This window comes from Babylonia areolata, chromosome 8 (genome assembly GCF_041734735.1).
Source record: "Babylonia areolata isolate BAREFJ2019XMU chromosome 8, ASM4173473v1, whole genome shotgun sequence".
In the NCBI taxonomy this organism is placed as follows: Eukaryota; Metazoa; Mollusca; class Gastropoda; order Neogastropoda; family Buccinidae; genus Babylonia; species Babylonia areolata.
In genome coordinates this window covers 20,637,747-20,652,746 of record NC_134883.1, presented here as the reverse complement: position 1 = coordinate 20,652,746, position 15,000 = coordinate 20,637,747, and the positions used below count along the sequence as shown (strand labels likewise).

At 41.5% G+C, this 15,000-nt stretch overlaps 1 protein-coding gene across 1 annotated transcript in view; it reads left to right on the top strand.

Annotated features, from left to right (window-relative positions):
- The first annotated feature begins 5,151 nt into the window (after positions 1-5,151).
- LOC143285086 (chorion peroxidase-like) overlaps positions 5,152-15,000 on the top strand; it is an 18,406-nt gene continuing 8,557 nt past the window's right edge. Inside the window, exons 1-8 of the mRNA XM_076592296.1 lie at positions 5,152-5,321; positions 6,536-6,654; positions 6,790-6,916; positions 9,423-9,593; positions 11,032-11,095; positions 11,914-12,020; positions 13,704-13,910; positions 14,751-15,000. The exon at positions 14,751-15,000 is cut by the window's right edge and continues 111 nt beyond it. Coding sequence (XP_076448411.1) covers positions 5,243-5,321; positions 6,536-6,654; positions 6,790-6,916; positions 9,423-9,593; positions 11,032-11,095; positions 11,914-12,020; positions 13,704-13,910; positions 14,751-15,000 — 1,124 coding nt within the window. The 5' untranslated portion in view covers positions 5,152-5,242. The remainder of the gene's footprint in view (positions 5,322-6,535; positions 6,655-6,789; positions 6,917-9,422; positions 9,594-11,031; positions 11,096-11,913; positions 12,021-13,703; positions 13,911-14,750) is intronic.

The following is a 15,000-nucleotide window of genomic DNA, read 5'->3' as shown; positions in this document are numbered from 1 at the left end:
ACAACCCTACGAAATAACACTGGGGACATGGGACAACCCACCAAAATACCACAGGGATACCACAGGGACATGGGACAGCCCATCAAAATACCACCAGACCCCAGATGGTTTTCATGTGGTAACCCCATTCTGAGTTGGGTTTTTGATGGGCTGCCCACCACAGACATGGTATCGCCCACTGGGATCACAGCAGAAACCCATGTTGATCCAACTTGGAAAAACCCCGTTACGAATCTTAATGGGGCCTACCTGTTTTAGCCTGACTCGGGCCCATTATTTGGCTAACCTTGACGGACCCGTGTAGGAACCATTTTGCTGTGCTGTCTGCATGGGTATGTTGCCATTAATATTTATAAAAGATCGAGAGATTACGTAAATTTAGCAGCCTGTATTTGGTCTGCCACTAAACCTCTCACTGAACAGGCTGCCTCATGTACTAGTGCACTATGAACAGCTTGAAAAATGAGGTAGAAAAATCGACGTTTTAGACTCAAAAAAATCGACGATTATTCAGTGGCCTATAAAATATAGCTCCGTGCGGTGGTGATTCATTGCTAAATAAGTTAAAGAAAAGGAGGGTGGTGCACGTGCGAGAATGACCAGTGCCCATTACACTGGCTGCAGACACTGCCGATCTGAAATCAGCATCATTTTCCTATGCCCCCCATGCCCCCACCCCCACTCCCCGGAAGAAAACCTGCGAGTTCATTTAATTAACTATTTGTGAACCCTCGGTATGAACGATGAGTCAGAGACTGACATTGATTTGCGCATACATGCTTTCAAACGGCAATATCACTTTTAAACATAGTTTTGAAAATAACAAATAAAAAATATTAAGAATATATATATATATATATATATATATATATATATATATATATATATATATATATATATATATATATACATACATTTTTTCTTTAGTGTCTTTAAAATATTTTTAATTTGTTATTTTGTTTTATTATATATATATATATATATATATATATATATATATATATATATATATATATATATATATATATATATATATATATATATATATTAGAATAAGCACAATCAGCACCAAACGTCGATCAGATTATAACTGACAGGGAGTGACTGACCGATGACATGTATCACACTGTCGAAGAGTGATATGAGTGAGATGAACACCTGACCAAGGTGAAGTTGAACGTTCACAGCTGACAGATGACCAGTTGAATTTTGGGGCCGACGGAAATTACTTCCCTTTGTGCTGGTTCTGGCATGAAGCACAAAAAATGATGTCCTGTGTTAGGTATTGGTCTTGATTAAAGTAACGAGAAGTAAATATCTTGCCAGTAACTTGCGTACGAACACAACGCACACAAATTATATACCCTTTCTAATGAGATAATACTAAACAAACGATAAATACTGGTACAGTTCTTGTTTTGCTCTCTCTCTCTCTCTTTCTCTCTCTCTCTCTCTTCTCCGTCCCTGTCTGTCTGTATGTCTGTCTGTCTGTTTGTCTGTCTCTGATTTCATTAATGAAGGCCTGTAAAATTTAAGTTATGGCCCTGAACTGAACAAAACAGCAATATATGCATAGTCATTTAGAAAAAAAATAAAAAGACGAGCACAAAAAGTGTTTACTTAAAATTCATGTTTGGAATAAGGGTTGATTTAAATGTACCTGTGCGCTATCACAATGATACACACCGCGTATTACGATATCACGTTACTCGATATCAAGAGAAGACAGACATGTTCCTGTTTCAGACGTAGTGTCGTTAAGAATGAAGGCGGGGAAATAAAAACGGTGAGGAGAGGGAATGGAAGAGGGAAGGGGGTGGTGAGGGGAGGGGAGGGTTTGGGGTTGGGGGGGAGGATGGTGGGGTTCAGGAGGAGGGTAGAAAAGAGGGAGAAAAATTTAATGGATTAAGGATAGCGGAAGGGAGGTGTGGGGTAGGGGCAAGAGGAGGGAGGGGGAGGGCATATCCGCTTTGCGAGAAAGAGAGAGAGAAAAGAGAAAGAGGGTAGGAGAGATGAGGTATCCCCTGTATTCATATATATATATATAGTGTTGTTGTTGTTGTTGTAAGGGTGGCTGGTAATGGGCGATAAATGAATACATTATCATACTTTCTCCGCATCCACCCCTCCCTCTCTTTCTTTCCATTTCTTTCTTTACTATTTGCAGCACCCCCTTTCCCTTTCAGCCCCATTTTTGAGGCAGCCGGTTAAGAAAAAGAAATTAATGTGATAATAATATTATTATTGCTATTGTCGAGGTGAATTGTGTGTCTGTTAAATCTATCTGGTCACCGATTTAATGTTGATATTTCAGAATTAACAATCATAACAAAAAAGAGTTTGTTGTTTGGATTTTTTTTTCAGCTCATAACAACCGGAAAAAAATGACGATCGACTTATGTTATTTCAGAATAAATGACCACAGATAACAAAAAAAAAGTTTGTGTTGCTGTTTGTCCCAGCTCAAAATAACCAGGTTACAATAGTGGAGACCATGTCTCGCGCGCGTTTGTGTGTGTGTGTGTGTGTGTGTGTGTGTGTGTGCATATTGATTATATCGCATATTGTGTGTACTGAACTGCATTGATAACGTCTGTTTTCGTCCACCTTTAGACATGTGTTGGTAATTTCATAAACGGAAAGAGCAGCTCTCTGATTGTCACAGACTGAATCAACGCGCGTCCTTGCAGACGATTTTGTGGGGCTGAGAATTAAGATGGCGGCAATATTTGTGCAGTTACTGAACTATATCAAAATCAACTTCATTAACCCTCAAAAGAAACTGGGTCAAACATCTATGTTGCTACTATTGGTAATACCGTTTCAATACCGTCAAAGCAGGTCCTTTGATTTCTAGGATGATAAACTGGGAAATTTACCAATGTGTCAAAAGAAGCACTTTTTTTTTTCGTTTGGCCTGGACGGAAAGATATTCCCAATATATGTGTGTGTGTGTGTGTGTGTGTGTGTGTGAGTGGAAAACTTTTACATACTCATTTTCTCTAGAAATACTTAGTCTCTTGACACCAAGTCTGGCTTGAAAATAGTGGAAAAAAATCAGTTCTTTCCACACATTCTAATAATAATAACCATACACTTCCGGTCAGGGCACCAACATCTTTAAATATTTCCACAGTCAGGTTACTGTAACATTTTAATTTCTTATTCACAATACTTAGCACTTTCATCTGACTTATCGACACACTTGGCTAATCTAAATGTACAATGGGAAAAATTATCCGAAAACGGATCTCACTCGTGTAAAACGTCACATTTTATGATATGACTCTAGGCATAGAAAGTTTATTTTTTTGTGGTGTAGGTCTTACACTGTCTACATTCGTCCACGTGGGTTTAGTCTTCTTCCTCTTCTTCTTCTCCTTCTTCGGAAAATACGAGCTCGAACACAATCGATGTGTGCTCCTTAACATAGAACCGTTCTATTTCCAGCAAGCAAATTCCAGTTTGCTAAACACTCGTATCTGATGGTGAGTTCCGGGATCTTTCGTTTTGGTGTAAATCAAACAGAAATCACCCGTGAGCTGCAAAGGCTTTGCCTCTTGTCCTCTTTGCCCTGAAGTGTGGATGTGAAGAGACACTGAAGAGATTTGAAATTCGTCATCGTTATTGTAATGCTCCATCACACACACCCACACACACACACACCCACCCACCCACACACACACACACACACACACACATATTTTCTTCTTTCATGTTTCGCCTGTGGGCTCGGATGTCGACAAGCAGACTGTACTTGTTCCCATTTACTGTGTTATAATTTCGTTTCGTTTCGTTTCATTTCCCGCCTCTCTCTATGCCCACCCCCCCTTCTCTCTCTCTCTCTCTCTCATATTGTTTGCTTGTCTGTCTGTCTGTCTGTCTCTATTGGCGTGTTTCTTTTTGTTTGTCTTTCTCTCATTCTCTATTTTGTTTCATCACCTCTCCCCCCCCCCACCCCCTAATTTTTTTTCTCTCCTCCCCCACCCCCCAACTCTCTCTCATCACTTGTTTGTCTGTTGGTCTGTCTGTCTGTCTATATTGGCGTGTCTCATTTTGTCTGTTTTTCTCTACCTCTCTATCTTGTTTCACCATCCTTTTCTTCCCAGGTTTCTCTCTCCCCCTCCTCTCTCTCTCTCTCTTTCTTTCTCTCCCCCCCGCCCCCCCTCCCACTCTTTCTCGTTCTCTGTCGTTCTGTGTCTCTCTGTCTCTGTCCCTCTTTTGTTCTGTCTGTTTGTCTACCTCTGTCTTCCCCTCTCCCTCCACCCATGTCATCATACCCACCCCCACCCACCCCCTACCCCCGCCCACACCCATCCTAAACCCGTCTTCCCATCACCCTCCCTCTTACCTCATCCCCTATCTCCCAGTCCCTACCCCCTGCGTATTTTGAGCAGTCCCCACCGACACACATTACCTGCATGACCCTTTGTCATGAAAATCACTAACCTCCATATCCCCCCCCCCCTCAACCCCCCCCCCTCCCCACACCCTTTTCCCTCCAATCCCCCTCGTATTGTTCCCTGCATAAACTCACAATGTCAGATAATAATTATCATAATGATAGGGCCCGGAACAAGGATACGAATGCAGTATAAAAAGTTGAAACTTTTCCGAGTCGGATGCAACCAGTGCACAGGTGCGTTCCCTTGGCTTACTCGGCTGTTTTGTTTTGCACTTTGCGGTCACAGATAAACAGCAAAATAGTTACACGATCCGTAGGTCTGGTTAAAGTTAAATCTTAAGCGGACTCGTTTTTCCACGCTCTTGAGCAATAAGTTTGGGTTAGGATTAAAAAAAGAAGAAGAAATTATTCATTTTTATATAGTTTTGTTTATAACATTGTCTCTAAGATTGTAACATTGTCAGCCTTTCTCAGTCGTTTGCGCAACTAGTTATATGTAACCTTTGTCGGTCGTTTTAGCGATTAGTTATTAGTAAATGTTATAACAGAGCTTCTGACATCGAAATCTTTCTTTGTCTCTTGGACAATCAATTTCATATTGCTTTTTTTTTAATTTTTATTTTTTATTACACACACACACACGCGCGCGCGCATATATATATATATATATATATATATATATATATATATATATATATATATAACACATTGCCTCTGAGATTATTTTCATATTGGTCTCTTCTTAGCCCTTGCTGGGTTACCAGAGAGGACGGTGGGCTGAGTTTCTTTTGAAAGTCAGACGAGAAAAACAAACAAAAAACAAAAACAAAAAACGACATGGGAGTCCACACGAGCACTACACTGTTGGTTCTAATCGCTGTGTCAAGGCTCGCTTGGCTGGAACTGAGTTCTGCTGGTAAGTTTGTTGGTGAAACTTGTGTGTGTGTGTGTGTGTGTGCGCGCGCGCGTGTGTGTAGGTGTGTAGTAGTAGTAGTAGTAGATTCAAACATTTTCTTGCTTTTGTTATCACATATTCAATATGGGCATTCCAAATTAATTTTGAAGTAAGCATTGACCCTAAAATAATTTACCATATCTTTGTACTGAATTGTCTCGTTTTAAATTCTAAACACTGGTAATTCTTCTGGATCAGAACCATTGTTAAAACGCAAAATGTGTTGTTTCTTCTGCTGATAATGTAACACCACTATCGACAACATAATCATGCATTTAGTTTATTTATTTCTTTCTCTTTGATACATTTTGTCATTATAGTTTAAAACTCATTTTGATGTATTTGGTTTCATAGTTACATTCATCCACATACATATTTCTTCTGGGTTTTACACTAAGAATACGTCTTTTGACAAGTGTTGGTGTAAATCGTTCAACAATATAATTATCAAATAGAACAGGGGCAATAACAGAACCCATGTGAAGGGTCGTAGGTTTTGAGCACGTATTCCCGACTCATACCTGTATACTTCTTTTACTTAGAAAATCTTTGATATGTTTATAGAGACGACATGAAAAGCCAACAAAGTTCAGTTTAAAGAGTGACTCTGCATGCCAAACTTAATCAGAATTGCAGGAATGATGGTTCAATGCCAGCACAATGGAAATATATTGTAATACCTGTTCATAACAAGGAAAATGCAAAACAAACAAGAACAGCTACATGCCAACTGCGCTAACATCACATGCTGGAAAACTGAAGGAAAGAATAATTTTGAGGAAGCTGATGCTAGTTTTTATCGTTAAGTCAGATATCTGGACATACGTGTTCCCTGTAGTGCGAGTCCTTTTGTTGAGCATGCTGAAAAGACTTGGAAACGGAGCTGATGACCAGTGACATTCATTACACCACCTTCTGTTCCCTACTATTCTAATACAGCAGCAGAAGTTAACTTCACAATTCTCAAAATAAAAGTCCGAGATGTAGAAGCACCGAAAATGATTGCAGGAGGTTGGTTCATAACATTTTTTTTTTTCAATATTCTTCCTTTCATCACAATTCACAGTTCGGCATTAGATGTAGACCAAGTAAGAATAAACGGAGCACTGAGTTTAATTCTTACGGACACATTCATCACCGTGTCCTTCAGCATCTTCCCTGGTTTCCTGTTTCAGAGGAGAAATGCTACTCCACACATGAAAATGTGTTCTGCACATTACCGGAACTTGCTGATGCTGCATCAACAGGGTCGATCAACATCAACCCGCTTCACCTGGTGCAGGGGTCAAACTCGGTGAGACACCACACGGAATGTGTTCCTGTGTGTGTGTGTGTGTGTTTGCGTGCATGAGTGAGTGCATGCGCGAGTCAATTTTCATGTGCGCGCACGTGTGTGTCTGACTGTGCCATGAACGTTTTCTTTTTCCAGATGTGCAGAACGTTCCCCAACGGACCTTACCGAACAGCAGACGGCACGTGCAACCATGTACTCAACTATGGCGCTGCCAACCAGCCCGTCAAACGTCTCCTCCCCCCCGCCTACGGTGATTTCAAAGGTACGATTTTTGACTCACTTGTGTGGACAAAGTGAGTCCATGTCACAACCCGGTTTCTGGTTGCAAACTTTAACAAATTCATTTTCTCTGGAAATACTTTGTCTGCCAATACCAAAATTTTGATTAAACATAGTAGAAAAAAAATCTTCACAGTCATACCAGTAATAGGTTGTAAGTCTTTCGAAATAATATTTCCGGATTATAAACGGTTTATTTCGTTGAAGCTCGATCCCGATCCAAAAAATCCATAATCCCGCTTCTCAGTTGCCGGAACGTAGGCCATGTTTGGTTATAAGACGGCATGACATTGTTTTTCTCGTTCGCAATTGAAAGAAAAGAAATACAAATTCAGGACAGAACACATACAGTAGCACTAACTATATCAATAAACGTCGTTACTGCATTATGAATATTTTTAAGTGGATACTGAATTGAATATGTCTTTATTAGCAAGTGTACCAGGGTCACAAGGAATATTGGAGGGATAGTACATAACAAGATACGAACATAAATCGAAAATCATACACAAACACAGATACAGTAGAAATAAGATACATACAAGTGCATATCAATATAAAAACTTGTGCATACTCAGGCATGCACGCACTGCACACACACACACACACACACACACACACACACACACACACGCATACACATTTGAACAGGAGCTGCATATTACATGTGGATGGGGCTGATGACTAGATATTCAGGTAGATGGTTGTTGGTTGCACAATTCTATTTATCACACTGGATTTGTTCAAGAGACAGGGCATTGACTGATTTGGGGGAAAAGCTATTGGGGAAGCGACTGGTTTTCGTCCATATACTTCTGAACCGTCGACCAGAGGGGAGCATCTCGAAAATCCCCAAAGCTGGATGTGATTCGTCCTGGCTGATTGATTTTGCTTTTTTGGGTAGCCGCTTATAATATATGTCTTCTGGAGAATGTAGATCAGCCCCGGTAATCTTGGTGGCAGTTTTTACGATTCTGTTAAGGGCTGCAACTTCTGCCTTGGAAATGTTTCCATACCAAACAGTAATAGCAAAGGTTAGCACACTTTCAATGACTGCTCGGTAGAAATCAACCATGATTTATTTTTTAATTCCGAACTTTTTGAGGCGCCGAAGAAAGCACAGGCGCTGTATTTACTGAATTACTATTATGAACATAAAAGAGAAATTGAATAGAATATGTCGTAATTTCCGAGTGTGACTATGCCTGTCGAATACGGATCTCCGCAGATCAGTTTTTGAATATTTTTGAATGTGTATCACAAATGGGATTTGAAGGTCTTATTTCTCTTGTTTTGTTTTGTTTTGTTCTTGTGGCTGTTCCATCATCCGCGCTAATCCAATAGCATTACCCCCCGTGCCGCTCACCACAAGACCAAAACACACAGCCACAACCAGGTTTGTCTGCCGCAGTTCCAGCGCCGGCAATCTGAGAACTTTTAAGGTAACCACTCGTGGACAGGAAGATGGAGTGATAAACAGAGTGAAGAAGGGACTGTTCTTTAGTCTCCCCCTCCCCAACCCCTTCCCCACTTGACACATCCAGCATGGACTTTCGTTTAAAGGAAGCCATCCAGTTTCAGTGAACTCATGTTTTATCTATTCTTTTTTTCTTTTTTTTTCTCCGAAGGCTAAGATCAAAATAAGGAAATCAGGCCTTAACTAAACCAGTAGCTTCCACCAGCATTGTCGTCTCAGTGGGTCATTTGGGCCTAAGAACCCCCCCCCCCCCCACCGCCCCCCCCCCTTTCTCGCCCCTTCTCCTTCTCCAAGCACATCAAAGTTGTGAGTAGTCTTGGGATCCATTTAGGTTTGGGGAAACTGTACTGTACCCCTCTTTTCATACATCACTGAGTCGACCAGGGCTGAGAGATCCTTGCAGTGTTGGTAAGTTGGTTTTTTTGTTTGTTTTTGTTTTTAATGTATGCCTATTCACTACACTTCATAGTTTTCCCATTGACCCTAGTAAACTTGGGCAAGAAAGACGTGTTTGATTTCAATTCTGTTGGACGCATTCCAGATTTTTAATTGTTTTTGTTTCTTTTAAGTTCACTTTTCTGTTCTGTTTTGTTTTGATTGCCATTGATGTACATTTTTTTTAATGTGTGGGTGCATATGCATGTCCTATAGAACTTGTTATGGTCTTCTCGACAAATGGAAAATTAGTTGATTCTAGATTGATTGATTAATTGATTTTGTATTTTGTATTTCTTTTTATCACAACAGATTTCTCTGTGTGAAATTCGGGCTGCTCTCCCCAGGGAGAGCGCGTCGCTACACTACAGCGCCACCCATTTTTTTTGTATTTTTTCCTGCGTGCATTTTTTTATTTGTTATTTTCCTATCGAAGTGGATTTTTCTACAGAATTTTGCCAGGAACAACCCTTTTGTTGCCGTGGGTTCTTTTACGTGCGCTAAGTGCATGCCGCACACGGGACCTCGGTTTATCGTCTCGTCCGAATGACTAATGATTGTTGTTGTGGTGGGGCAGGTCTGGACGAGCCACGGACCCGTGACTCCACGGGCCAGGACCTGCCTTCCGCGACACTGGTGAGTCGTACCATACACCCCAACAATTCCGTCGTTCAGGGCTTCACCGTGCTGCTGATGCAATGGGGACAGTTCCTCGACCATGACATCACAGGATCTCCTATTACGTCAGGTGAACTATGACGTCATTTTCTCGTCTGTCTTTCCTTTTTTTATTATTTATTATTATTATTATTATTATTATTATTATTATTTAAAGTTTATTGTTTTAAACAAGAAACACATAAAAGACTGCAATAACACAATAAAAGAAATATCCACATTTTCTGTCTACAGTCCATTTTCAAGGACGATTGACCTTTTTTTCCTTCTTTCTCTACCCCCCCCCCCCCCCCCGGCCCTCTTTTTTTTTTTTGCGTTCATATATACATATTTTTTATTGTTGTTTTTTTTATGTTGTTTTCTTCTTTTTTTTTTATCTATAGACTTTTTTGTCTGCGAAAATCACACGAATTGTTCAAATTGATGTGACAAGCATAAAATTTTGCGCAGAAAATGTTGAATAGTTCTACTCTGTGAACATTTCTGGCAATAGAGACGTTCATGGATATGCTATACATGTACTTTTCATTTGCCATTTTGAAACTAAACGGTTTTGCAGGCGAAAACATCACTCAGCTAGTCGGCAGTAAAGGAACTGTAGGCATATTGATGTACTGAACTGCATTGATAACGTCTGTTTTCGTCCACCTATAGACATGTGTTGGTAATTTCATAAACGGAAAGAGCAGCTCTCTGATTGTCACAGACTGAATCAACGCGCGTCACTGCAGACGATTTTGTGGAGCTGAGAATTAAGATGCCGGCCATATTTGTGCAGTTACTGAACTATATCAAAATCAACTTCATTAAACTTCAAAATAAAATGTGTCAAACATCTATGTAGCTACTATTGGTAATATCGTTTCAGTACCGTCAAAGCAGGTCCCATAATTTCTTGGATGATAAACTGGGAAATTTACCCAATGTGTCAAAAGAAGCACTTTTTTTTCGTTTGGCCTGGACGGAAAGATATTCCCAGTATGTATGTGTGTGTGTGTGTGTGTGTGTGTGTGTGTGTGTGTGTGTGTGTGTGTGTGTGTGTGTGTGTGTGTATATATATATATAGAGAGAGAGAGAGAGAGAGAGACTTTCAGTGTGAGTGTCCTGGGTTCGAATCACGGTGTCGGCGCCTGGTGGAGATTTTTTACTATTTCCCAGGTCAACATATGTACAGATCTGCTAGTGCCTGAACCCCCTTCATGTGTATACGCAAGCAGATCAAATACGCACGTTAAAGATCCTGTAACCCATGTCAGCGTTCGGTGGGTTATGGAAACAAGAACATACCCAGCATGCACACCCCCGAAAGTGGAGAATGGCTGCCTACATGGCGGGGTAAAAACGGTCATACACGTAAAAGCCCACTCGTGCAGCGCCTACATACGAGTGAATGTGGGGGTTGCAGCCCACGAACGCGGAAGAAGAAAATATATGTGAATAGGCCCTATCTATCTATCTATCTATCTATCTATCTGTAAAGTGATATTTTATCTTTCTTCTTCTTTCAGAGGAGGATGAGACCATTCACTGCTGTGGGGAAAATGGAGAAGTGCTTCCCTTTGCATTGGACAGGTTTGAATAAAATGAAATACGCATGACTGTATATGTATATATATATATATATATATATATATATATATATATATATATATATATAGAGAGAGAGAGAGAGAGAGAGAGAGAGAGAGAGGAGTCATTTTGTCATTATGACCCAGTTATTCATTTGAACGTACACATAGCGACTTTTATTCTTTCTTAATGCTTACGCTTTTTTCTTAATGACAGTGGTATTTCAGTTTTCTTTCTTTTCATATATATGATTCTTTCATGCCAATGTTTGTTTTGAGATTTCATCTTTATTTTATTCATAAAACAGTTGCCGCCGAGTTCTTTTTATTTCATTCCATGGGGTGTAATCTAAACAAATAATGCTGTTGGTGTGAATTCGTTCCGAAAGTCATACGTAAGACGGCTCTTGAGGAATGTTTGAATGACTATTAGCGATTAGAAATTTCCATGCAATGCAATCAACTTTTTAACTACTTTGATCAAAGGTCATTGAACATCAACAATCATCAGAACTTGACAACACCTGACCTGACAATGATAATCAGTAGCGATCCTTCCATGTGCCATTCTTCTTCTTCTTCTCCTCCTCCTCCTCCTCCTCTTCTTCTTCTTCTCCTCCTCCTCCTTGTTCTTGTTCTTCTTCTTTTTCCATGTGTCATTCTTCTTCTTCTTCGTCGTCGTCTTAATGTTCTTGTTGCTTTTGTTGTTGTTGTTGTTGTTGTCGTCGTCGTCTTCATCTTTGTTGTTGTTGTTGTCATCATCTTTTCTTTTTTTTCTTTTTTGTTCTTCATCTTTTTTTTTTTTTTTTGAATTTTTTTTAGGGAGTGTTTTCCTATTCTTCTGGATGCCGAAGATACGCGTTTCCGAGGAGGCTGTATGGAGTTTGCCAGGTCTGTGGCGGCACGGAATCCTCACGGGAGGAAACTGGGTATGTCATTCAGGACCTGAGCTTGGAGTGCTGGGGACTGGGTGAAACCCTGGAATTCGAAAAATTATACTAAATAATACTTGGGGGTAACAATTAATAACACCTTCCATGATGATGACAATAATGATAATGATGATAGTAATAATAATCAAAAATCTTAAATAAAGAGGTGGTGATTATGATGTATATGAAAGTTGGAGGGTGTGATTATGAGGTGGGTGGGGGGATCGGAGGGGGGGGGGGGAGCAGGGGGGAGGGGCGGAGGAGATGGACTAGGGACAGAAAGCACGTGGTTTGTGGTTAGATGTAAGTCCCGTGGCTTGATTCAGGCTGGAAGGGATAAAGAGCTCATCACGAGACAAATAACAGTACCAGTAATTAGGTATTTATATAGTGCTGAAAGTTCTGCATAGAAAAATCAAAGCACTCACACACCAGTCAGTCATTCACACGCATACACAGCTCTCATTCGGAGAGATGAAAGATGAAATTGGAAAGACATGAAAGTATAAAGTTCGTAAAGAAACTGTATAGTGGGAAGAGAGATTCAAGATGGTTTAACTGTATAGGTCTTGAGAGCCTTTACAAATGGAGTGAACAATGCTTGTACAGAAAGAATGGAAAACTTGTGTTCTGCTTCCTCATGTCTGGAGCGTTGTGCACAAAGTTAGCAACGTTCATCACTGTTGATTTGTTTTCTGCAAACTGAAACTTTCTGCAGCCATTAGATTGACATAAGTTTACATATGGGCCAACAGAAAAGTGAGAGCTGCATTATCGATGGTTTCTCCAGTCAATGGGAAACCATTTACAGCTTAGTCTTTTGTGAAGGACTATGACTCTCAAACTAGGAGGCACAATTGCATTGGCTCTTAGTGCTGCAGCTTTGTGGGCAAATTGGCCTTTGGGAACCAACCCCAACGCCGACTGTCCTAAAACCCTCTCGGCCGAGAGAGTGGGGATGTACTTGGGCAAGACACTCTCCACTATAATCAAATTATAGCCCAAATAGTCGGAACAGCAGCTGCCTCCTCTGCTGTTCTGATGGTCATAGTCGGACACGGCTAACTATCACACACCCACACACACACACAGACACACACACAGACACAGACACACACACACACACACACACACACACACACACACACATATATATATATATATATATATATATATATATAAGAAAATCTAAGCATCGGGAAGAGAGAGAGGGGATTGGTGAGGGGGGCTATTTTGAAGGGAGGTAAAGTTTTAAGACCAGACTGGAAAAAAGAGCTGAGTGCAGACATTTGACGAAGTGAAAGAGAGTGATCTCTTTTCAAGTGTAAGGTCAAGGGTTGGGTTTGCGGGAGCGATATGAGAAGCGCTCAGTTTGCTCAGCGTTTATTCAGAACGATCCTTACTCCACGCTCATGCCATAGACTTGGGAACGTTCTTAACGCTCTTTGCTTAAGGCTACGTTTTCTTAAATTTGAGTTTGCTCAGCGTTGAGAACGATCCAAACTCCACGCAAAACTTAGTTCTTAACGCTAGACATAGACCTGCAAGGGTCGCTCATGAAACCCTTTACAAAGACAGAGAAGTGGGCTGTTTGACTTACCCTTCTCCCACTCACCCCTGCCCCCACCCACCTACCACCACGCCTCTCTCCAACCCCTCACTTTTTCTATCCTCCCTCAGCCCCCAGAGAGCAGGTCAACGCGCTCACGTCCTTCATAGACGCCTCCACTGTGTACGGCAGCAGCCAGGAACTGCAGGACAGGCTGAGGTCCAGCTTCAACGGACAGCTCCAGGCCAGGCTGAGGATGACTCCGGGCGTCGACCTTCTGCCGGACAACGAGGAGGAGAACTGCATCCACAGGCCTGGGGAACACTGCTTTCTGGCCGGTGAGAGTCTGGCTTCTTGTCATTCCGTAGGTAGCTTGAAGTGCAGTTTAAAGACCTATATGTCTGACGCCCTTTTAGGTCGACTTGTTCAGTGATGGAGTCAGGCTTCTGTATTTCCGTAGGCAGCTGAAGTGCAGTTTAATCAACAACCTATTGTTTGACGCCCTTTTAGGTCGCCTTGTTCAGTGCTTGAGTCAGGCGTCTGTAGTCCCAGATCAAGTCAAGTCAAGGCCCGTCATTGAAGTGGAGTTTAACAGTCTGTTGGCTGACTTTGAGTTGTTCAGGGCTCGGGTCTTGGTTCGGTGAAGGTTGTGTTGTTCGAGGGGGGTGAGTTCGGATAGGGAGGGTGTGCAGGCCTACTTTCGTCGGATTTTTGTCGGGATTCCCCGGTTATTTTTAGCTCATGCGCGTCTCCATTTCCGGTTTTTCTAGGTCACCGAAAGGCTAAAATTTCGTCGTAGATATCGCCATTCAGACGAAAGGATTTTGAAGATTTTCGGTGACTATTTTTGCAAGTTTACAAGTCATTTTTTGTTTTATAATTACATCCATTATTTGCTTTAGTCTTCTATGTGTACTTTGAGCGTGTTTCTAGTCATATATCTGCCATTCCTAGTACGTATTCGAACTGATCCATTCACAAACTCTGCCGAAAAGTTGTTCGAACAAAGGCAGTGCAAACTCAGAGAAGCCACTTACTGTAATGGTCTGCCCATGTAGTCATAATTAAGACCAACTTCTCGCTCTGCTATCGACGAAAAGCCCACCACCACGAAAGCGGGCTGCACATGCTCCCTAATTGTTCAAAACCCCGTTTCATTGTATCTGTGTCTTCTTCAGGTGACGAACGCGTGAACGAGCAGTCGGGCCTCATGGCCATCCACACCCTGTTCGCGCGGGTCCATAACAACATCGTCGACGGGCTGGAGCTGGTCCGACAAAGAGACTCTCCTGAGGAGATCTTCCAGACGGCCCGCAAGATTGTAGGAGCCATCATCCAGAACATCCACTACGGGGAGTGGCTGCCGATCATCCTCGGCAAAGCTGCCATGAAGAGATTCCAGCTGAACACGGGTAGGGGCGGCAATCA